The sequence below is a fragment of the Rana temporaria genome, chromosome 11 (assembly GCF_905171775.1).
Source record: "Rana temporaria chromosome 11, aRanTem1.1, whole genome shotgun sequence".
In the NCBI taxonomy this organism is placed as follows: Eukaryota; Metazoa; Chordata; class Amphibia; order Anura; family Ranidae; genus Rana; species Rana temporaria.
In genome coordinates this window covers 54860232-54885419 of record NC_053499.1, presented here as the reverse complement: position 1 = coordinate 54885419, position 25188 = coordinate 54860232, and the positions used below count along the sequence as shown (strand labels likewise).

The window sequence follows — 25188 nt, the reverse complement described above, 5'->3', positions numbered from 1 at the left end:
CAACTAGTAAAGAACTACAGGTCCCAGGATGAACCAGTGAAAACTATTGGGGGGTCACAATTTTTTTAAATCAAAATGTATCTTTTTTTAGGAAGGGGGGTGGGGGGGTGTCCCTGAATGGCAGTTTGGAAATGTGGTCACCCTATTACACACTCCTGTGCTGATCACGGTTCTCCTTGCTGGAGGATCTGACATGAGAAAGAAAAGCCCTGACTCTACCAAGATGGCCGCCTCCGAGTCCACACACAGGCATGGTCAGTCAGTAATGATCTCTTATTATACACATGTTGCAGAGTTCATTGCTCTATCAGTGCTGCCTGTACAGGGAATTCCACATAACTGAACACTTATCACACGTCACATGTACTGTGTGTTTTCAACACCATAACGTGCCCTCTGTGTACACTCTGAGAGACACTACTACCGAGATCTAACCAATCACTGATGTGTGCTAAGCATAGCCCGCCCCCACGTTCCAGCTGCCTGCTAAGTGATTGGCTGGAGGTATGGCGCTCTATTTAAGGCGCAGCATGGCTGGTGGGCGGGATTCCTCGTGTTTACGTCCGCCCCCGGCTGGTCAGTCCTCTGCTCAGGTCAGTGTGGAGTGTATAGAGGGATCCTATATAGTGCACCTGACGCTGGCTCCGCCTTCCCCCGGGCTTTGTGGCGGGAGCGGGTGTGCGGCGTCCTCTCTGTAAGAGGTATGGCGGGGATTAGATCTGTGTGACGGATGGGTGTTGCTTGGGCTCACTATGTACACCGGTGTGATCGTCCTATGATTAGAATCACGTGTTCTGGTGTGAGGGGTAATGAAGGTTCTGTATTGGCTGGGATATCCCCGAACAAAGTCTGACTGAAATGTATAGAAGATATTCCAATAGAGGCTGTACAGAGGCCGGCCTCTCATTGGGGTGATTGGAGCTTCCCACCATTACAAGTGTTCTATATCCATACATGTTTGCTGCATTGTGACCTCCTATGGTCACCCTTGTGGTGGGGGATGGTGGAAGGCAAATCTGCCAGTGAAAGCCATCCCTTGGATCACTGTTTATTGGGGGGGCAGTAAAAGCTGGTATAACCAGCTGTTCACTTGCTAATCGGCCAATCACATGGCAGCAACTCTATGCATTTAGACATGGTGAAGACGACTTGCTATAGTTCAAACTGAGCATCAGCATGGGGAAGAATGTGGATTTAAGGGAATTTGAACATGGCATGGTGGTTTGCCAGATGGACTGGTCTGAGTATTTTAAAAACAGATCTACTTGGCTTTTCCCACAACCATCTGTAGGGTTTTAGAGAATGGTCTGGAAAAGAGAAAATATCCAGCGAGCGGCTGTGTGGAGGAACATTTTCCTTGAGGTCAGAGGAGAATTGGCAGACTGGTTCGAGATGATAAAACAAGCGTAACGCAAATAACCACTCGTTACAACCTGTTTGCTGCCAGTAGAGACGAGCCCTTAGGACCATTTCATATGGGGGGGGGGGTAGTAAAAGCAGGGGGTTGATCCCCCCCCCCCCCCCCTCTTTATGATTTGGGCCCATTTCACACTGGCGCAGTAAGTGCTCCAACTTTGCGAGCACAAGTTACATGACGGGTAAAAATCAATGTTTTCCTATGAGAGCCGCCTTGCCTGCGTCTGTCTGACCTTAGAAAAGCTTCTTGCACTACTTTGCTCCATTTTCAGCCCATAGCATTGATTGGAGGTCAGATCCTCCCTAATTGATGTGATTTGGATCCTACACTACAGGAAAATTCCACAGGCTTCACCAAGTTGCACAACGTTCATGTCGCAGCAGTATGAACTGGGCCTAAATGCTATCATTGCAGACAGTATAGTCACATGATGCAGCTGATGCTTTTTTTTTTTTTCAGCTGCGACAAACTTGGTGGCAGTAAAATTGGGTTTAACCGCTTAAGGACCGCCCACGCCATATATACATTGGCAGAATGGCGCGGACAGGCATTATCACGTACCTGGCCCTTTAAATGCTAGCGACCCGGCTGCGGGTCCCGTGGACTTGATCGCTGCAGGAATCCGTTTCACGGAGGTATAGAGCATGGAGATGCTTGTGTAAACAAGAATCTCCTTGCTCTGCCTATTGAGAATGACACTGATCTCGGCTCAGTGTACTCAGAGCGGAGATCAGTGTCATGTGACACACAGCCCACCTACAGTTAGAAACACAATGCAGGGAACACGTAACCCCTACAGTGCCACCTAGTGTTAACCCTTTCACTACCAACGCTTATTGAAATTTTTTTTTTTACAAAAAATATGTAGAATACATATCGGCCTAAACTGAGGAGAATTTTTTATTTATTTTTTTAGTATATTATAACAAAATATTGTGTGTGTGTGTTTTTTAATTGTCGCTCTATTTTTGTTTATAGCGCAAAAAAATTAAAACCGCAGAGGTAATCAAATGCCACCAAAAGAAAAGATGTTAAAGCGGGGGTTCACCCTTAGAGGGCACTTTTCCCCCTTAGATTCCTGCTCGTTTTCTCTAGGGGAATCGGCTATTTGTTTTAAAATATGTGCAGTACTTACCCGTTTACGAGATGCATCCTCTCCGTCGCTTCCGGGTATGGGCTGCGGGACTGGGCGTTCCTTCTTGATTGACAGTCTTCCGAGAGGCTTCCGACGTTCGCATCCATCGCGTCACGATTTTCCGAAAGAAGCCGAACGTCTGTGCGCAGGCGCAGTATAGAGCCGCACCGACGTTCGGCTTCTTTCGGCTACGAGTGACGCGATGGATGCGACCGTCGGAAGCCTGTCAATCAAGAAGGAACGCCCGCTCCCGAAGACCCATACACGGAAGCGACGGAAGAAGATGCAGCTCGAAAACGGGTAAGTACAGCTCATATTTTAATACAAATAGCCGATTCCCCTAGACCGAACGAGCAGGAATCTATGGGGAGAAAAAAGAAAATGTTAGAAATGGGTGAACTCCCGCTTTAATTTTGTTTGGGAGCCACGTCGCACGACCACACAATTGTCAGTTAAGCCCTGGTTCACACTGGGTACGATTTGAGATGCGATTTGACATGTCAAATCGCATCTCAAATCGGCAGAAATTGTCGGCAATGGCACTGTCCTAATCAGTGCGACGCCGCATCTGTGATTTCAAAAAATAGTTCCTGTACTACTTTTTGCGATTTCGGGCCGCGATTTACATGAAATTGCGGCCGAAATCGCGGCAAAATCGCAGCCGCGAAATTGCGGTAAAATCGTGCATTTTACCGCGATTTCGAATTCGCAGCAGTGTGAACCTAGGCTAAAGCGACGTAGTGCCGAATCGCAAAAAGTGGCCTGGTCTTTGACCACCCAAATGGTCTGGGGCTGCAGGGAAATGTATAGTAAAACCCTGTACACATGGGCTGAAATCAGCCGCTGCAGTAGATGCCAGCTGACGTTTGGCCTTTATGTTTGGCCCTTGTTTGACAGAAGCTCCTCCCACTGCTGGCTCCTGACAAATGAGCATGCTGGAAAGGCAGCAGCTGATCGGCATCCAATTAGTGCTGGGGGGGCCCCCCAATGGCTGATTGCATTGAACCGTGCTGCAATGACATGCATGGGAGCGATGTCCTTGCATCCCAGCTTTTCAGGCGGCTTGAGCCCAGAAGGAAGACCGGGCAAAGATGAAAGTGCTGTCAGCACTGAAGGGTTCCATTTGACAGGTAAGGCAAGCCATACAGGGTATGGATCAATAGTCAAACCCTGTATGGGCAGGCTAGATGTACCAAGTTGACCGCTCAGCTACAACCAGCATGTGTAGTTTTTCCTGGGATTATCACTAGTGGTTGCAGCTGCTAGCGTTATTCATTAGTCTTCAGTTGGCGGGGATGGCTTCCAATTCTTCAGGCAAAGACCGTGATCCTGCAGGAGGGGTTCCCGCATCGGCGCTGTGTTGAGGGGTTCCCGCATCGGCGCTGTGTTGAGGGGTTCCCGCATCGGCGCTGTGTTGAGGGGTTCCCGCATCGGCACTGTGTTGAGGGAATCAAGCAAATTTCCTTCCTGCATTCCATGGTTGCAGGAAAGAAATTTGCTCCCTATGGCTGGCCATGTGCTAGTGTGGCAGGGTGGATTTGATTTAAATCAAGGCAATTTAAATTCCGATTTAAGTCATGATTCTTAATGAGGCTTGACTTAAAGCAGAGTTCCAACCACAATTATCTTTTAAATGTGTCTCCTTTCATCCTGCGTTTTTATAATATAAATCTGGTCACTTACTATTTTACAATCCGCCGCCGATCCGCATAGATATTCAAAAAAGATAGTTTATAAAACTATGTCTACACCGTTGTCGTTTTGCTTGTGGGCATTGTGAAGCCTACAGGCACTTACTTCCTGGAAGTCTTGGATGGGGAGTGATAATTGGACAGCGCACTGCATCCTGGGAAATGATGACACACATTTCCCAGGAGCATTAGAGGGAGATGGTGTCAGAATCCTAGGTGGTTTCAAAGGCAGATTTCATGGGACTGCATAGCAACAGGCATTTCCAGATGAGTAAAGCTACAGTTTAAAGCAAAATTGTTTTTTTTGATGGAACCTCCACTTTAAATCAACTCTTCTTAAAGCGGAGCTCCATCCAGAAGTGGAATTTCTGCTTTAAAGCAGAGGTTTACCCTAAAACAATTTATATACCATTACATCCAGCATACTGCTGACATCTACAGTATGCTGGTATTTTTATTTTTTTTTCCGCGCTACATACCTTCTTATATTTCTTTTCACCCGGCTTCCGGGTTCTCATTGCCCCGGGGAGTAGGCGTTCCTATTAAGATGTGTAGATGATTGACGTGCGGGTAAGGCGCATCACGCATTCCTGAAAATAGACGATCTGGGACTCTGCATTATACGGCACCTGCGCAGTCAGCTCTACACGGCAGGCGCCGTATAGCGCCGAGTCCTAGTTCGTTTATTTTCAGAACGCGTGACGTGCCTTACCCGCATGTCAATCACCTACCCCTCATAGGAACGCCTACCCCCCGCGGGAGTGAGGAGTCGGGTGAAAAGAACTATAAGACGGTAGGTACAGCGAAAAAAATAAATATAAGCATACTGTAGATGTCAGCAGTATGCTGGATCGAATGGTATATAGATGATTTTTAGGGTGAACCTCCGCTTTAAGTACTCCTCGCCCCCTGACATGCCTTAATTGGACCTCAGGTAAGTATTAGAGAGGCTGCTGCACACAGAAGGGTTTTTATCTTGACGCATAGAATGCATTAAGATAAAAAAACGCCTTTACAACCACTTTGTTTGGGTAGAGCTATCTGTGCCCCTATTAAAGCAGAGTTCCAGTCTTTTTACACTTCCAATGTTTCCAATGCCCCCCCAGCTGCCCCAAACTCTTGAAAAAGAGAAGTGGGTTTCAGATGTCCTCAAAGGTGGCCATCTGCCTGTTTCTGAGATCATGTACATTTTTAAAGATTTAGAATTAATCGGCATGACTAGTGTTTTAACAGTATTCTTATTTAAAGGGGAGGTTCACCCTAAAAACCACTTTCTCTAATTACACTGGCCCCCCACATTACAATACGATTATGCCTGTTATGTTTTTTTTAATGCTGTACATACCTTCGTACAGCTATTCACCCGTGGCTTCGGGGTTGCGAGTCCCGCGGGAGTGGGCGTTCCTCACATGCTGGTGATTGACGTTTTGACAAAAAACCAGCTCCCCCCCGTCGCGTAAGCCACGTCACGATTGGCGAAAGTAGCCGAACGGCGATGCGCAGTATAGCGCCGACTCGCTGTTCGGCTCCTTTCGCCAGTCGTGACGCGGCTTACGCGATGGGGGGGGGGGGAGCTGTTTTTTTGTCAAAACGTCAATCACCAGCATGTGAGGAACGCCCACTCCCGCGGGACTCGCAACCCCGAAGCCACGGGTGAATGGCTGTACGAAGGTATGTACAGCATCAAAAAAAATATAACAGGCATAATCGTATTGTAATGTGGGGGGGCCAGTGTAATTGGAGAAAGTGTTTTTTAGGGTGAACCTCCCCTTTAAATGTACAAGTAACACCGGGGCAACTTTAAAAAAGGGACATTTTTCTAGTTCTAATGACCTGGGTATCCCCAAGAAATTCCCTTATTTTGCAGGGATTTCCTCACTTCCTGTTTGACTATGGGACAGGAAGTGAAGGGAAATCTCTGTAATGGGACACGGTTGGTGAAAATGACAGCTATTATAACCCTCACTTTCTCTATCCAGAATGAAAGCTTTGCCCATAGTTCTACATGCAGCACAGCTGTGGCATGCTTTTGGAAAAAAGTGCAGGTGCTTTGGTGCACTCGTAGCACTTTTTCTAACCCATCGGCTTCAAATGCACCGTAAATGCGATAGAGAATTTTGAATGGACAGCCACACTCCAAAAAACCTTGATGGTTGTCTTTTTTTTTTTATTGTAAAACAGATAAAAAATGGCACTACAAAACACAGCGAAAGATGGGGATAGCAGCCTATGCGTTTCACACTATCGAATAGTGCTTAATTATGGCACTAATCGATAGTGTGAAACGCGTAGGCTTCTATCCCCATCTTGTGCTGTGTTTTGTAGTGCTATTTTTTTTTTATCTTTTACAATAAAGACAACCAAGGTTTTTTGGAGTGCGGCTGTCCATTCAAAATTCTCTACTTGCTTTGTGCATTGCTGGCACCCTTGATCTCCCGAGAAGACATTGATTGTAGGGTTGTCCCGATACTTTTTTTTATGTACTCGCCAATACCGATACTTTTTTAAATGTCCCCCACATATTGCAGCCATGTCCTACATACCTTGATGGTGCCGCCGTTAATCAGCGTGTGGGGAACATTACAGCTTTCGTTTGAATAGCTGTATCCCCGCCGCGTATAGACACTCCCCCTTGCGCAGGATTGGACAGATCATCCGTCCAATCCTGCGCAAGGGGGAGTGTCTATACGCGGCGGGGATATAGCTATTCAAACGAAAGCTGTAATGTTCCCCACACGCTGATTAACAACGACGGCGGCGGCTTTGCGGTTTGTGGCGGCGGGGGGGGGGAAAACAAGTATTCTATTTCAGTATCTGGTATCGGGACAACCCTAATTGATTGCTAAGCATACCCACCTGGAGCGGTAACTCCCTTTTCTCGCAATGTCGCAGTCCTGCTAAAAATCACATCGCTGCCATTACTAGTGAAAACAACAAAAAAAATTCCCTAAACCTATCATAGTTTTGTAGACACATAACTTTTGTGCAAACCAATATTGTGTTATTTTTGGTAATACATATTGGCCTAAACTGATGAAGTTGTTTACTTTTGGATATTGTAGCAAAAAATTAACTGCAGAGGTGATCAAATGCTGTCAAAAGAAAGCTCTATTTTCTTTTACCTGATTATCCTGCCAGTAAGTCTTTCTGTCCTAGTGTCTATACCTACTCACTGTACTGTTATGACGGAGCAGTGTTGTCAGCCTAGGAAAAGGTTACAAAACTCAACTGGCTGTAGGACAGATGGCTTGGAATAATAGCTGATGAGAGTGCAGCACATTAAGTTTTCAGTTTTCTGGCAGGATCAACAGGTATAACACTTTTCATGGAATGTTAACAGACCAATAAGTGTTTATTTTTACACTTAAAATGCTAATGACATCACCTTCATTTGCAGATCAACCCTTAAGTCTGTCGTCTCCTCCTTCTATCTCACCATGAGACATGTACGTACCTCTCCTCGGGCCACAGTTACTGCTGGCAGCGGGGTGAAGAACATAGTCAAGGGACATCAGCACTCAAGGGTTGTTGGAGCGCACAAGCAGCGAATCCCTGAGAGAGAGGTTCCGGCAGCCAGGACTAAGGTGGCAAGGACAATCAGCCTCCAGCCTCATGAACGCCAGGCCTTCTATCAGCTCTTGGGTAAGAAACTGTTTTATCAGTCTTCCAGGACAGTAACCTGAGATGAGCTGTAATAGGATTCTGATTGGTAGCCTGCTTTTTGGTTTCAGTGGTAGAATTTGTCATGCCTTACCTGCAGCCAGTCTGTTTTAGCGTTATGGTGTCTTATGTTGCCTTAAAAGTATGGATACATACATTTCCTTTGATTTGCTCCATGTTGTAGGGCATGTGCAAATGTCAAACCTTTAGTTCCTGAGTACTCTGCAGATGCTTTGTTCCATCTGGAAAATATCTGAATTGTATAGGCCTCTTGATGTACACACAGATACAGTAAAATCAGATTGCAAGTAACGTGGTTTACAAGTGTATTGGATTAAAAGCCTTCTGGAATGGACCATGCTTGTAATCCAAGGTACTACTGTACCTATCATTCCAGTGGATCTATGCTACTGGTGTTCTGCTATGAGGAGACACCACTGTTTTTTGCCCTTTCCTTTTTTAGTCTGTCCACAGAATCTTGAGTATTCTCTAGGTTGCTAGCTTATATAATTTTTTTTTTTTTTTTTTTTTTTTACAATGCTAAACTGGTAAATTGTATTTAATCTGCAGATTGTGACATCATTCAGCAGTTCCTGTCAATGGATATTTGCCTTCGGATCTCTGACAAGGTTGGTTTAATTATGGTAGCAGAAAAGATCATGTTTGTTTCCATACAGCAGGGGGTCTCAAACTGGCAGCCCTCCAGCTGTTGCAAAACTACAAGTCCCATGAGGCATTGCAAGGCTGACAGTTACAAGCATAATTCCCCCAGGCAGAGGCATGTTGGTTTCGCAACAGCTGGAGGACCGCCAGTTTGAGACCTCTGCCATACAGCCTTTTATGGTAACATGTCTGTCTTTCCAAACTGAAATGGCTGAACCACATCTTTGTTTTCATGCAGCTGGGATGTAAGGTCTTGCCATTCATTTTTCTCAGTAAGCATCCCACAGCCATAGCAGTGCTATCTGCATAGGGTCTACATGCCCCCTTCTGAGCTCCAATTTGCAGAGATAACAAAGCAAGGGACCTGCTCCAAGGCATGCAGGCTGGGGCAGTTCTAAAGACTGCGGCTGCTTCTTGGACACTGAAGCTTCTCCAGTTTTGATGCAACTAAAGTATATATTTAACAGACTTAAACTGTACAGTTGGGCTTTAGGATGTGCTGCCAGCCCATTTAGAATGAATGGGCTGTTTACACAGCATGCCTTAAAGTATAGCCAAAGCTTTTTTGGCAATACTTCTATATCTCTCAGGAGTGCAGTTTGTTCTGTTGGCCAACAGCAAACTGAAGCCCACTGTCTGTCGGACCAGGCTCAGAAAAGGCCCCAACCATATGGTGGCTCTGCCCAGAAGGCTGGATTGACAGCTGGCCATTTTGACAGTCCTGGCTCTGCTTACAGAATGCTGAGAACTGAGCGATCAGCTGTTTGTGCAGGTAGGGGACAGATGTGGCATCAGATCAATGCAACATCTAATTATGTGAGTAATGTTAAACTGTCCTAAGGAGTATGGGGAGGCTGAAGTAAAAGTGTTATACACTTGATTGTGCTGGCTTTGAGATTAAATAAAGCTAAATTGCCAGTTAAATTACTTTTCTAATGTGCTTGTTCACAAACTATATAATCTTTTATTCTGAACTGCTTTGTTTTACATGCAGTATCTAATAGCAATGGTTCTTGCATACTTCAAACGAGCAGGCCTGCGAGTCAGAGAATATACAGCAATGAATTTCTTTGTTGCTCTGTAAGTATATATATTTTGTCACTTGTTTTTTTGAAAATGGATAAAATACCTATGCATTGTACAGAATCAAATCTTTTTTTTTTTTTTTTCGGCGAGCCTAGAGAATAAAATGGCGGTTCTTGCAATATATTATGTCGCACTGTATTTGCAAAGTAATCTTTGAAATGCATTTTGGGAGGGGGGGCGTGGGTACACTTTAATAAATTAAAATGGCCTGTAAAGTGTGTGTGTGTGTGTGTGTGTGTGTGTGTGTGTGTGTGTGTGTGTGTGTGTGTGTGTGTGTGTGTGTGTGTGTGTGTGTGTGTGTGTGTGTGTGTGTGTGTGTGTGTGTGTGTGTGTGTGTGTGTGTGTGTGTGTGTGTGTGTGTGTGTGTGTGTGTGTGTGTGTGTGTGTGTGTGTGTGTGTGTGTGTGTGTGTGTGTGTGTGTGTGTGTGTGTGTGTGTGTGTGTGTGTGTGTGTGTGTACCCAGCAGTTCAACCCCAAACAAAAACCTGACTGCTCAGCTTGGAGCCACTGTACTAACAATCTGTTAGGGATATCATCTGCTGTTGCAGGGGGACCTAAATCTTTTACTTGCCTTTTCACCTTGGTGATGGTGCTTCTACTGTTGGCTGCTTAAGTATTGCTGCTTGAGCTGGTCTTTTCATATATGGATCAGCAGCAGCTTCTCAGAGGCTGTACAGTGACGCTGCTTGCCGAGTACAAGGCTAACATGGCATGTGACTTTTGGACACTTGGCTATGCATTTGCCACTTTTCAGACCAGAGGTATGGTTGGTAAAAGCATTTGAGGCTGTAGCACTGGGAGCTACCTTGCTATTGCACCATTTTAAGCTTTTCTGTGGCCACCATGGTAACTTGGTAAGGGTTAAAGGGGTTGTAAAGGTTTGCTTTGCTTAGTCCATACTTTCCTCCCCTGTGCAGCTCGTTTTGCACAGTGGCCCCGATCCTCATCTTCTGGGGTGTCGGCTCCTCCCTGCATCAGCTAACCCTCCTGAGAATCGCTCTCCCAAGCGGGTTAGTTTGCGGTTTGTGCTCCCAAGTCCTATATTCAGCGTCCATAGCCGCCAACTACAGGACTCAGCCCTGCCCCCCCGGCCCTCTCGTCATTGGAGTTGTTTGACAGCAGCACAAGCCAATGGCTACTATCAATCTATCCAATGAAGAGCCAAGAAGCCAGCGTGTTCAACACAGGGCTTTTGAGGGCTCAGGTAAGTGAACAGGGGGGGACGCATTGGAAAGTTAAGTGTTGCAGCTTCACGGCCTGGTTCCCTACTGCGTGTGTGCGTCCTCACTGGTCCCTGCTGTCTCCTGGGACCCAGTGTTTCCCAAAAGACAGCAGGGGGGATGGGAAGGGGAGTGACTCTTGCAGGAGTCTATTCCTGGAGGTGGGACAAAATGTGACAACGGAGGGGGGTTATGAAAAGCATAGGTTCACTTTTTGTGTGGACCTCTGCTTTAAGGTTAAAAACGAGAAGCTTTACAACCCCTTTAAGGTGTGACTAAAGGCGAACAAATGTCCCCATTTTGTGTTTATAACATGTCGGTTTTTGCCATCTTTGTCCCATAGTGGATGTTTTCTGTCCATAGCAAAAACAGGAAATTTGAGAATTCCTCCATCCAAAAGTATCACCAGAGCTAGTGTCACAATTTGAAGATTTTCCCCATTATCACTGTTCTGGTGTTGACCCTAAGCCAGGGGTTCACCAGCACCGGTGGCTTTCCCTGCTCGCACCTGTACACGTTCAGCATACTGACAGGCAGCGCAGCCCCAGACCGGGTGCCGTTAACTTCACCCACTTCTTCTGACTCGAGTCTCGGTGCTGCTATTGCACTCCTCCTGCCAGATGGAGGGCAGAGAGACACCCTCATCTAGAAGACCCTGCCCCCCTTCAGCCCTTGAGGTAAGGATTGCTGGATCAGCTGCAATGACAGACTTGATTAAACTCCAGTTCAGCAGCACACAGACCATTGCTGACCTGGAGAGCGTGTGATGAAAGGTAGCTCAGAGAGGAGCCAAGGCCAGCAGAGGGCCCAGGAGTAGTGTGAGTGGCACAGGTACTACCACAAATGAAGATCTCACCATACCATCTCTATGGAAGGTAGGACAAGTAAACTGCTTTTAGCTTTATGGTGTCAGAATCTGGCTGTGAATTATTGTACCAGTCCTGCCCTTGTGCCATGCCTGCACTCGGACCAACCATCTCTTGTGCCATGTTCAGTCTCTGCCCATCTTTTACACCATGCCCACATTAATCACTACTCTCTGAATACGGTCTTTTAGACAGTTTTCTATCCTTTTACTAACAGATTTGTCCAAACCTGTAGACTTAACCTTACACTTTAGCTGTGTAAAGTTGTCCATAGGTACAAGCAAGCCGATACACTGACATATTTGCATGGCAAAAGCAATATGCTGATCACTGGTACAATGCTTTACAGGCTCCTGCAACACAAATTGCCCTTTTTGCAGAAAAGTGCATTTATGTTTTTGAAAAAGTAAACTTATGCTTTGAAAGACGTACAGATTATCCCTTTAGGCTTCATGTACACGGGCGTTTTTACAACCTCTCCTGAAAGATTTAACATTTAAAACATCAGTTTTTCTGCGTTTGGCTGTGTTTTGCTATGTAAGTGTTTAGAAGCGTTTAAAAATAACCAAAAATAAAAAAACCATGTAAACCAAATGCTTCTAAACATGAGTTGCCGTGCTTGTTACTTGAAATGCCTCTAAACTCAACTTGCTAAATACCACCCTGTGTACATGGACAGATAAGATAACATGGAGAGTTCAGGGGCAGTGGGAAAAAAAATGCCCAACTGCTCCTAAGCATGCATTTATGAGCAGTGTACATGAGGCCTAAGGATCAAGAAGTCCCTGATGGAAATAGTAGTACTCTTGTGCTATCTGGGGGGGCACTGCTGCAATCGCCTTAAAGTCTGCCTTACACAGAAAAAAATGCAAATATGGAACGTGATGGTGAAGCGCTGTGAACTAATAGAAGGGGGATCTCAATGCCTAACAAGTAACCCTAAAGTGAAATGCATAAATAAATTGACACGAATGTACCAGGCTGGATAAACCAGAAACACAGTGGTAAAGGTGCACGGATGTGAACCAAACAGTAGCTTACACAAATAACTGTACAGAAATACGTGAAAAAGGGTTTATTTAAAAGTGACATCCCAGAAGACCATTTTAAATGTGAGTTTTTACTTTGCTGCTACTTGTACCCTAATAAATTTCATAAGATACTGCACCATGGGCCTTCCTCTCTTTTCTTCCATCTTGTACCCCCTGAGCACTGGCTGATACTACGGACAGGAGGTGGAAGATACAGAGAAGGTGGAAGTGAGTTGTTTGGTCTGTCAGTGATCCTCCAGCATACCAGTTCCGGATACAAATGCGGTGTTCGTGGAGATGGGTCCACTATCCACAGCCTCAATGTGAGTGCGTGTATATGTGATATATAATTTCCAAGGTTTCCCACAGGATTATGCTATTATCCATTTATTTTTGCTTCCATGTTTGTATGAATATTTGATGAGGAGCCCCCTTCATCTCAACCTCAATCCGTGTGACTGCACCCCTAGGGAGACATTGTTTGGTACTTTGAGCCATCCGTGCTATGGCTCTGAGGTGAGCATCTAGTACAGAGATAAGCAATTGGCGGACCTCCAGCTGTTGCCAAACTACAAGTCCCATCATGCCTCTGTCTCTTGGTGTCATACTTGATGCTGTCAGAGTCTCGCTATGCCTCATGGGACTTGTAGTTTGGCAACAGCTGGAGGTCTGCTAATTGCATATCCCTGATTCTAGTACCACGAGGTGTGCGCACCAAAGTCTGCCAACTTTCACACTGGGCTGTCTTCTGGGACGTCACTATTTTAAATAGACGTTTTTCACGCATTTTTGTTATACATTGTTTTTGTACACAGTTATTTCAGTTTGTGTAAGCTACTGTTTGGTTCACATCCGTGCACCTTTACTACTGTGTCTCTGGTTTATCCAGCCTGGTACATTCGTGTCACTTTATGTTCACATTATATGTTTATTCACCTTTCTTTCCCTGTAATAGTCACCTAGTATTTATTTTATTTATGTATTTCACTTTAGGGTTACCTACTTGTTGGGTATTGAGATCCCCCTTCTATTAGTTCACAGCGCTTCACCATCACTTTCCATAAGTCCCTGATGTTTTGCTATACTTGGCTGCGTGGCATCACGCTGAATGTTTGTCTGCTGTGCCTCCGCAGATCCAAATTTTCCACCTGCATTGGTTGATTTCTTAGCGTCGGTTAACTATAAATGAGGGACCTAGGATTTTTCTCGCACTGTTCAATACCCAATGTGTTGCACACATGGGTGTGTGAGGAATAAGGGGTGCTTTAAACATTGTAATGGAACTGAGAAAGTGACGGTAATGTTTTATTGGAAAATAAGAGTCGGCAGGGAAACCTTCCCACAATAGTCGTGTAAAAGCGATTTTTAAACAGCTCTTCAGCCCAGATTTTTATAGGAAAACACACAGCCTGCTAATGCAGAAAAACTCGTGTTTGCTACTTTACCTAGGAACTTGTTAAACTCTTTAGACCGGGGGTAGGCAACCTACCCACAGATCAGATCTTTACATTAAAATATTTCCACTATATACCTTTTTGGCTGATCTGTATATCACTGACCATGGTATACAACTGCAGTTTCTACAGTGCTTGAGAGTTCAGGTAGGGGGAGATTTCTGCTTCAGACTGTACTAGCCCACATGTGTGGTGCAAATATCATGTGACCTGGCTATCTCTAAGTAAATATTCTCTCCTGCATAAGACAAAACTGAGCATGTGCAGGTTGGCTACCCGGCCTGTTAGCTGGCTTTCCCTACATAGACTGTGAAGGAGCTGTGCATACAGGATAAAACTGCATTTTTACACAATGCAGAGATTAACACCTTCAATTCCCAAGTGAGTATAACCAGCATGCTATGCTGCAAATGCAGATTTTACTGATGTGGGTTTAGTAACACTTTAATTTTGATATTGGAGAATTCAAATATACTCAAATAAGGCTAAGAAAAAAAAAAATTGCATTTGGATTTTTTTCAAGATACCTTGCAAATGACATGGAGGAGGATGAAGAGGATTACAAATATGAAATATTTCCATGGGCTTTGGGTGAATCGTGGCGAGACAACTATCCCCAGTTTCTACAGCTCCGAGACCACTTGTGGGCCAGAATGAAATACAGAGCAGTCGTGAGCAGGAAGTGTTGTGATGAGGCAAGTTTGTAATGCAGCTTTTAGGTGTTCTGATTCACAAGGATAAAAAAAATTATTTTATCTTCTGCCTTTCAGGTGATGTCTAAAGATCCCTCTCATTGGGTATGGCTCCGTAACCGTCCAATACACCATAGTGGGGCACTCAGGAGTTACCTTCGAGATGAAGATCTCTTTCCTAGAGGTCCTGGTGTGACTCCAACCAGCTGTGTTCTGTGCCGGAGGTCCAGCACTGATGAATCTGATACAATGACTAGCAGCAACTCTTCACCAGAATTAAGTTCATTTGCTTTTTCAAATTGTGAATGGTCTCAAGACCTCATCTTGTCCCCACCTATGCTTCTGGATCCAGAGTCTGTCTACGATATCAACAGTGAGTTAATTCTTTGAACACATTGCCTGGCCTAGTCTAACATAATCCTTGAATTGTGCAAAACACATTTGAGGCTTTGTAATTGGTGATTAAACTGAGAAACGGCCCACCTATTACTGTGCCATATCGGGGACAAGGAAGTTCATCACGGCTTTCTTCAACAGACAGATTGTGGCGTACTGTCTAGCACAGGGGTGTCAAACTGGCGGCCCTCCAGCTGTTGCAAAACTACAAGTCCCATGAGGCAATGCAAGGCTAACAGTTACAAGCATGACTCTCACAGGCAGAGGCATGAGGGGACTTGTAGTTTCGGAACAGCTGGAGGGCCGCCAGTTTGACACCCCTGGTCTAGCACCTTGCCTGGGTGTCTGTCAACAGATGCATCCTTGCTACAGGAACAAGGTATTATAGCTGAACTGCACCCAAGAACTAGCTTGTGTGCAAACAGGAGCTACTTTATTGAACGTGTGTGTGTGTGTACTTCAAAAATGGGGTGGGGGGTGTTGTCACCCTAGAACAATGCAAAATTTAGAATATCAATACATCTAATAAATGGCTAATTGTGATCAAATAACAGTAAGCTAATCAGCCAGGCACCCAGACGAGTTTGGATCAGTCAGGGAGCACATTGCAGACAGTCTGGCAACAGCAAGTCCACAGTCCTGGATTCACATGTACATTAAACATGCTGTCTTTCAGCTGTTTGGTTGTCACATGTGTAATCTGTCGACTAGAAGTCATTAAACAAAACTATGTTCCAGCAGTCAAAGTAAAATGTATCTTGTGTTTTTTTTTTTGAGGGATATTAAATATTTCTGTCCCAAGTAGAGGAGCTTCTCAACCCATTCTGTAAGGGTGCCACCATATTTTGTGACCATTAACCTGTACAGGATTAATACACATTTCCATCCACTTCAGGAAGGGAAGCTTTATTGTCTTCGGAGAATTAATCCAAGCCTCGCTCTCATTGTTAATCACATTGTTAATCACATTGTTCATCACATTGTTCATCATTTGGAGAACAATCTGCACTTTTTCCATTCTGACTGGGAGAAGTGGACAAAATCCCTTGTCTTCATGGACCATCTTCAGTGAGTTAGAAGGCTGGCCCCTAATCCCATTCCAAAAGACCCTGTCCCAAGTCTACTTGATATTGGAATAATGGACTGAGCAGCTTAAAGCACATGTAGATATTTAACCACTTGAGGATCGCCTAACGCCGATATGTCAGCAGAATGGCACGGCTGGGCACAATCACGTACCTGTACGTGATAAATGCCCAGCCGTGGGTCGCGGGTGTGGGACCTGATCGCTGCCGGAGTCCTGCAAACGGTCCCCGGAGCTGAAGAAAGGGGAGAGGTGTGTGTGTGTGTGTGTGTGTGTGTGTGTGTGCATTACACACCTTCCCCATTCTTCACAGTGGCGCTGTCATTGATTGTCTGTTCCCTGATATAGGGAAAGGCGATCAATGATGACACACGTCCAGCCCCCCTACAGTTAAACACATATGAGGTCACACTTTACCCCTTCAGCGCCCCCTAGTGGTTAACTCCCAAACTGCAATTGTCATTTTCACAGTAAACAATGCATTTTTCCCCTCCCGTCTTTCAGGACAGCCCACAATTGAGAGATACTCCTCCTCTTCCTCTAGGAAACACTGCGCCAGCCCATAAATTTCTCACTCCCCCTGCCAGACCTCAGTATTAGTGTTTCCTCCGGTGGGGAGACACTGTGCATGGGAACCTAGGCCAATTCAGGCAGAGGACTGAGGCCATCTATTTTACCTTAAGGAAGCAGAGGCTTCCAGGTGAATCCTGGTGCGGTGCAGGCCCACCATTAGCCACCCCTTCCACGCCGAGCGCGGCTCCTGGTTGCGGGGGACCCCTATCTTGTCCAGCGGGGCGCAGCGGGGGGGACATCCAGGCTCGCCCTGTACTACAGGCCGCAAAGAATTTTTTTGAACCGAGCGGGCTGGACGGCGGGTGACGTCATTTCCGGCGTAGAGCGGATGTCTCCCCTTTGAACCGCGACTTCCGGTTCCGGGTCGCGGTGCTGATAGGAGGTCCGGGCGGACGCTGGAGGGAGTCGGATCTCGCACAGGCGAGGAGAAAGCTCTCAGCAAGCAGCCACCTGCAGTCATGTCGGCAGCATCTCCACTGACAACTGACGCTACCTCCAGCGAGCCTAAGGTAAGAGTACCCTGGGGAGGGGCGCTCTCTAGCTTAGGTTTGCCTCTCCATGTAGGGTTCAATGCATGGGGAGGCAAGCCCCCTGGGTGGCCAGGGGAGGGGGAGTCCTTAGTCCCAGGGTTTATAGGGGGCTAGGTGCACTCCCAGGGTTGTAACTAAATTTTTAAAAAATTTTAAATTTTTTTTTAAATTTTTTTATTTTTATAACTGTTGTTTTCTGCCCTTTCTGTGTTTCAGAAAGCCATTGAAAAAACGGGTAGTGGAAGGCATAGCTCAAAGAGGAAGTGTGCCTCCTGTAGGGATGTCCTTCCAGAAACATGGACTAAGGTCCTGTGTAGGGATTGCATTCAATCCCTGGTCAGGGAAAATGAATTAGAACAGGAGTCAGGACTTGCAGCCTCTGTTAAAGAACTGTCATCCACGTTCTCCTCATTCAAATCTCTGTTTGAGAGATTACAGCCTTTGGCTGTCCCTACCCTGGTTACAACCCAGCCACAGGCTCAGGGTCCTGCTCCTGTCATACCCATTGCAGCAGCTATGGCAGATGTTTCCGCAGGCCCTTCCCAAGAGGAACAGGTTCCTCCAGATAGTGCCACCTCTGATTCTCAAGAGGGGTCAGAGGGAGAGGACCAGGACGGGGAGTCCAGGAAGCCCTCTAGGTACAAATTGTCACTGGATGAGGTAGAGGACCTCTTAGGGGCAGTTTACACAACCCTTGGTATCCAAACCGACAAGAAACCTCTTACCCTCCATGATCGAATGTACAGGGGTCTGGAGGAGCAAGAGAAAAAGGTCTTCCCAGTACATGATATACTGGTTGAGACCATTAAGAAGGAGTGGCAGGATCCTGAAAGGAAACCCTTTTTTTCCAGATCCCTAAAGAGGAGATTCCCTTTCTGAGGATCCTTTATCTGTTTGGAACAAAAGCCCCAAATTAGACGCCGCCTTCTCCCAAGTGTCCAGGAACACGGATTTAGCGTTCGAGGACATGGGGGTTTTGTCCGATGTTATGGACAAAAGAATGGATTCCCTATTAAAGAAATGTTGGGATTCTACTATGGGGAATCTTAAACCAGAACTTGCCGTCACGGTAATGGCTCGCAATCTGGAGCATTGGCTCTCTAAAATTCAGGAGCACATTGAAGCTGGTACGGATAAGGAAACTATTTTAGCCTCCTTCCCTACTATCCTGCAAGGAGTCGCTTATATAGCGGATGCCTCAGCGGAGTCAGTCCGCATGTCGGCCAGATCGGCGGTTCTGGCTAACTCGGCCAGAAGGGCCCTCTGGCTCAAGACTTGGACTGGCGACAGCGCCTCTAAATCCAAGTTATGTGGTATTCCCTTCACAGGGGACCTGCTTTTTGGCCCAGGCCTTGAAGCAGTACTAGACCGCACGGCGGACAAAAAGAAAGCCTTTCCTCCTAAAAAGAGAGTCACAGTACAGGCAGGAAGGGGGTTTCGTCCGCATAAGCAAAAAGGGGCCAAACCAGCAGGCCAAAAGAGGGTTTGGACCCCCAGGGGCAGAGGCAGAGGTGGAGCGATTTTTCACCCTCCTGTCCAGCCCCCTAAAAACCCATGACTTGTTAGTCAGGGTGGGAGGAAGACTGGGGACTTTTCTCCCACAATGGGAATCAATCTCCCCAAACCAGTTTGTCCTGGCGGTCATAAGAGGGGGATACCGACTGGAATTTTCATCACCTCCCCCCCAGAGATACCTAGTCACCCATCTACCCAGGGACAAGGAGAAATCCGAAGCCTTGTTGGGAGCTCTAAGGGAGCTAGAGGATCAGAGTGTCATCCTCAGAGTTCCAAGGGCAGAGGAAGGAAGGGGATTTTATTCACACATCTTTGTGGTAAAGAAGCCCTCGGGAAAATACAGGTTAATCCTAAACCTAAAACCTCTGAACAGATCCATTTCATACAGGAAATTCCGTATGGAATCAATTTATACAGTCAGAGCCCTCCTTCCCCTCAATTGTTTCATGGTATCTCTGGACCTCAGAGACGCATACTTACACGTCCCGATCGCAGAGAATTCTCAGAGTTATCTGCGATTGGCCGTGGACCTAGAGGGAACGATTGTACACCTCCAGTTCCAGGCTCTGCCATTCGGGCTATCCTCCTCGCCCCGGATTTTTACCAAAATCCTGGCAGAACCCTTAGCGTTTCTGCGACTTCAGGGAATATCCATCATAGCCTATCTGGACGACCTGCTACTTTTCGCAGCCTCGCCAGAGCAGCTATCCAGGGACCTGGAAGTGACCAAGAAGGTTCTAACGGACCTAGGGTGGTTACTGAACCTAGACAAGTCCAGTTTAATTCCATCCCAACAGATCACTTACCTAGGGTACCTGCTGGATTCTACTCTCTCAAGAGTGTTCCTCCCGGTAGAGAAAGTCAAGAAGTTGGACAGAGCAGTAGCTTCCCTCCAAAACAATCAACAGGTGTCACTAAGGTCCCTGATGTCAACGCTAGGTCTGCTGACATCTGCCCTCCCAGCCGTACAGTGGGCAGGGATTCACTTTCGCCCACTGCAGGCCTTCCTACTAAGGGTCTGGGATCACAGCCTAGAAACCCTAGACTCCTTGATTCTAGTACCCCTTCAGGTAAAGAGATCCCTCTGGTGGTGGAGAAAGGCCACCAACATTACCCAAGGACGTCTGTGGATTATCCCGGTGTCTCGGGTGGTAACCACAGACGCAAGGGCCTAGCCCTCAGGTTCTTTCAGGAGGAACTCCAGGGGCACCACATTCAGGTGAGATCGGACAATTCATCGGCCGTAGCCTATTTAAACAAGCAGGGCGGCACGAGAAGCGAAAGTTTGTCGGTCCTGACAGCAGAGATTCTGGGCTGGGCCGAGATCCACACCCTCTCCCTTTCGGCGGTCTTTCTGAGGGGAGAAAGAAACGTAACAGCAGACTTCCTCAGTCGGAGGCAGCTGAGGGAGGGCGAGTGGACCCTCAACCAGGAGGTCTTTCAGCTCCTGAACAAGAGATGGGGAACTCTGGAGGTGGACCTCTTCGCCTCAAGAGAAAATGCGAAGGCCCCCTGTTTCTTCTCCCTGAACAAGGGAGAAGGAGCAAGGGGAGTGGATGCCCTGTCCCAAAGCTGGAAGTTCGGAAGATGCTATGCATTCCCACCTCCGGTACTTCTTCCAGCAGTACTGAGAAAATTCCAATTAGAGCACACCTCTCTAGTCCTGGTAGCTCCTTACTGGCCCAAGAGGGCTTGGTTCTCAGTCCTCAAACAATTAGCGGCAGAACCACCCTTATTTCTACCTCAGCGGGAGGATCTTCTATCACAGGGCCCAGTCCTATGTCCACAAGTCCACAGGTGGAGGCTAGCAGCGTGGCTACTGAGGAAGCCATACTAAGATCCAAGGGATTTTCCGAAGGTTTAATTGCCACCCTCCTTAATAGTAGAAAAAAGGAGACCCGCAAAATTTACAAGAAGGTTTGGCTTCGTTTCAACGAATGGTGTGTAAATTGCCCCTGTTCTGTACAGAGCCCCACGGCTGTCTTAGAATTTCTTCAGTGTGGGGCAGATAAGGGTCTTTCGGTTAGCACCCTTAAAGGGCAGGTTTCGGCACTTACGGTGTATTTAGAAAAACCTCTGGCCACCAGTCCCTGGATAGTCAGGTTCTTTAAAGCACTATCCAGACAGAGACCAGCTCGAGGGCCACCCTTCCCCAGTTGGGACCTGTCTCTGGTATTGCGTACCCTAACGGGTACTCCCTTTGAGCCCTTAGATAATTGTTCTCTAAGGGATTTAACCTTAAAAACAGCTTTTTTGGTTGCAGTGACCACTGCTAGGAGGGTCAGCGAGCTAGAAGCTCTATCGATCAGACCCCCTTTTTGTGTTATTTTCCCGGATCGGGTCGTTTTCAAGACCGATCCAGCCTTTCTTCCTAAAGTGACTTCAAAGTTTCACAGGAGTCAAGATATAGTTTTACCCTCTTTTTGTTCCAACCCTTCGGGGGAAAGGGAACGACGTTTCAGTACGTTAGATGTTAGGAGAAGTATCCTACATTATTTAGAGGTGACTAAACCGTTTAGACGGTCAGACTCACTATTTGTTTTATTTTCTGGAACCAGGAAGGGATGCAAAGCATCCAGGCGCACTATTGCCAGGTGGCTAAGACTAAGCATTGAGCAAGCATACACTTTGGCTGGTAGGGATATCCCTACAGGAATTAAAGCACACTCCACTTGAGCGCTGGCAACCTCTCAAGCAGAAAGAGCGGGAGCAACGCCGGAACAGATTTGCAAAGCAGCAACATGGTCCAGCTACACCACCTTCGTTAAACACTACAGGGTGAACCTGGTTTCGGCAGGTGAGCAAGCCTTTGGACGAAAGGTTTTGCAAGCCATAGTCCCACCCTAGTTGGTAAGTTCTCGGTTATCCTCTCAATTGTGGGCTGTCCTGAAAGACGGGAGGGGAAAAATAGAGTTACGTACCGGTAACGTCTTTTCCAGTAGTCTTTCAGGACAGCCCTGGGTACCCACCCGAATAGAGGAAGTCTGATTTCAAGACCAGGACAGGATGTTGATATGTAATTGTATGTTATTAACATGTTCTTGTGTCTCCCCAGCTGACCGGAGGTGCTCGTATAAATACTGAGGTCTGGCAGGGGGAGTGAGAAATTTATGGGCTGGCGCAGTGTTTCCTAGAGGAAGAGGAGGAGTATCTCTCAATTGTGGGCTGTCCTGAAAGACTACTGGAAAAGACGTTACCGGTACGTAACTCTATTTTTTTGCTTGAAAATGACAATGGTCCCAAAAATGTGTAAAAATTGTCCGATGTGTCCGCCATAATGTCGCAGTAGCGAAAACAATCGATGATCGCCGTTAGTAGTAAAACAGTTTTATTGCATTTAAAAAAAAAAAAAAATATCCTTTATTTTGTAAACGCTATAAATCTTGTGCACTCCAATTTAACGCTTATTGCGTTTTTGTTTTTTTTTCCCCTACCAAAAATAGGTAGAATACATATTGGCCTAAACTGAGAATTTTTTTAATATATTTTTGGGATATTTATTTTAGCAAAGTAAAAAATGCATTTTTTAAAATTGTCCCATTTTTGTTAATAGCGCAAAAAATATAAACCGCAGAGGTGATCAAATACCACCAAAAGAAAGCTCTATTTGTGGGGGGGGGGAAAGGACGCCAATTTTGTTTGAGAGCCACATCGCACGACCACGCAATTGTCAGTTAAAGTGACGCAGTGCCGAATCGCAAAAAGGGGCCTGGTCCTTTACCTGCATTTTGGTCCGGGTCTTGAGTGGTTAACCATCACTGCTCTGGAAGCCACTTACCAATAATGGACAACATTTTTTACATTTCACACAGGTCTGTTTGTTTTATAATTGTGAATTTAAAGTGGTTGTAAAGGCTGATGGTGTTGCCTCCATGCATGAAGATAAAAAAAACTGTACTGTCCCACCCCCCCCATTACTCACCTGAGCCATGTCTTGATCCACTGATATGAACAAGGACCTACTATCCCAAAACTCCCTCTTGTCAAGGGCTCCCACTTGGCTGTCCTGTGCAGAAAGTAGTTGTTACCCATTGGCAGTGTTCCGTTATTGGTAGAAGTTCTCTGTAGGATGAATTTGCAGTGTGCAATGGCTAGATGTAATGAGAAATCCAGAATCCTTTAGGTGCCTCCCTCACACCGCAAAACAAGCAAGCATTGGTAATTGGTGACATGTAAAACCTCGGCCCATCATTGGTTGTGTGCCACTGAACACCAATCTCACACACTGGTGGTTGCCACAATTGTTCCCCAGGACACTTGTCTTGCAGGATGTACCTAGAGATCTTGGCTCAGTTCTAGTAGCAGCATAGAAAATGTGCTACTTGTGGTGTTCCAGGGGATGCATAATTTTTTTTTGTCTAGTTTTTGTCATATGCTTTTACATAAGTGTGGCCTGGAAAAGTCAGACAGAACTTTGCATTATTTGCCTTTTTTAAATACCTTGTACAACATTTGACTTTGGGTCAATGAGATCCTCCTGGCCCCTGTGTAACATCACACTCCATGTGGAGCAGAGGGGCATCATTTGAAGTACCAGGCATCCATCTTGATAATTTTATGTTTTTTGTTTTTTATACCTGCTCTGCAGTGGATTTGTAGAGTGGCCTGGATTCTCCTCTTTACGGGTGCCTCTTCTGTGCTCCTAGCCCCTCCCTCCTGTCAAGTGCACCCCCACAGCAAGCAGTTTGCTATGAGGGCTCCTGAGCCAAGTCGCAACTCCTTGTATCCATTCAGACACTGAGCCCCGGCCCCCTCTCCCCAATTGGCAAGCTGACTTTGACAGCGGTGGCAGCCAATTGGGAGGGAGAATCGTGCATGTTTGCAACACTCTTGGCCAGAGGGACCTCAGGTAAGTGTTAGGGGCGGTTACTACAGACAGATTTTTTTTTTTTTATCTTGATGAATAGAATGAATTTAGATAAACCTGCTGCCCTTAAACTTTCTAGTGTTTACCTCATGTGTCATAAACTAATTGTGTGGTGTTTTATTTTTTGTAGGACTGGAACCTGGAGGGACAACCCTGGAATGGTGCCTCTAGCGCTATGTGAATGCTTGATGATACTTTTCCCAAAGCCAGTATGCAAGAAACTTAAAGCACTTATCCTGTATCCTTCATTGCCTTGTGTAGAACTGGGGACCTAATTTGGGTCTATGAATATTTATCTAAATTATTAACATTATAGAATGTCTGTCTGTATTACAGTCTGTAAAAGTGGTATGTTCTGTGGGTTGGTCACAAATGATCACCAGGTGTATATTGAATTGGTTACTAAAAGGCATTGTAAAATGTTCCATAGTCACTATGGAGTCCCAAGTCTGAAGTATTGCACTTTTTACAACCTGCACTTTACAAAAAAACAAAAAATGAAGTCCATGTGATGCTAGCGATTCCTGCATTGGCAGTAACTGCAATCTTAAATGTGTGATTGCCACCAAGGTTGTGGAGAAGTTTTGCAGTAGTTTGTATGCTGTTCATGTATGTCCACTTTTAAATAAATGTTTAATGTCTTATTCTCAATCTTGTTGCCGTTAGTGTTTTGAAATACATCTGGCTTTAAATGTACAATTAAAGTGTGTGTATAAACACAAACATTTGTATGGCTCTGTCACTATATAGTGTTTTGTGTGTTTTATCTTGCAAGCCTTGGACCCTAAAGCACTCCAAGACTATCCAAAAGCCCCCTTCACATTCCCCACACTTTCCACATTTATACTGTATTTAAAATGGCACAGAACAAACTGATATAGCATGACTTTTTACACTTTGAAATTGTTGGCCTTTCGCAGCAATCTGTCACTCCCCCGAGAGCTTTCACACTGGAGCGGTGCACTAGCAGGACGGCTAAAGTCCTGCTAGCCGTATCTTTTGGAGCAGTTTGTATACCGCTCCTCCCTACTGAAATCGATGGGGCACCGCGGCTATACCGCCGGCAAAGCACCTCTGCAGATGCGCTTTGTTTTTAACCCTTTCTCGACCGCTAGCGACCAAATGGAGCCACAAAATTGACGGTAAAGCACCACTAAAAATGGCGACGCTTTACCGCTGATGCCGCCCCAGTGTGAAAGGGGCCTTAGGCCCCATTCACACCTGAGCCTTTTTTTTTTTTTTTTTTCTCCAGCTTGTAGCTCTAAAACACTCAAGCCGGATCTCATTCGTTTCAATGGTCCCTGTTCA

General features: G+C 46.0%; 1 protein-coding gene across 2 annotated transcripts; it reads left to right on the top strand.

Moving 5' to 3' along the window:
• The first annotated feature begins 528 nt into the window (after positions 1-528).
• Positions 529-24531, top strand: SPDYC (speedy/RINGO cell cycle regulator family member C). 2 transcript variants are annotated; one of them, XM_040328537.1, is made up of 7 exons: positions 529-593; positions 7641-7885; positions 8474-8532; positions 9561-9646; positions 14747-14918; positions 14994-15288; positions 24011-24531. In XM_040328537.1, the coding sequence occupies exons 2-7, from the start codon at positions 7681-7683 to the stop codon at positions 24049-24051; spliced, it is 858 nt and encodes a 285-aa protein (XP_040184471.1). In that variant the 5' UTR covers positions 529-593; positions 7641-7680; the 3' UTR covers positions 24052-24531. The 2 variants fall into 2 exon arrangements, with proteins under 2 accessions (XP_040184471.1, XP_040184472.1); XM_040328538.1 differs by lacking the exon at positions 529-593 and adding an exon at positions 609-701.
• The last annotated feature ends 657 nt before the right edge of the window (positions 24532-25188 follow it).

What these genes read in the sequence shown, in the direction of transcription:
- SPDYC (XM_040328537.1), top strand. Translation starts at nt 7,681, where the DNA reads ATGAGACATGTACGTACCTCTCCTCGGGCCACAGTTACTGCTGGCAGC. An exon ending in GGCCTTCTATCAGCTCTTGG is followed by an intron (nt 7,886 to 8,473) that starts GTAAGAAACTGT and finishes TTTAATCTGCAG; the next exon opens with ATTGTGACATCATTCAGCAG. An exon ending in GCAGGAAGTGTTGTGATGAG is followed by an intron (nt 14,919 to 14,993) that starts GCAAGTTTGTAA and finishes TCTGCCTTTCAG; the next exon opens with GTGATGTCTAAAGATCCCTC.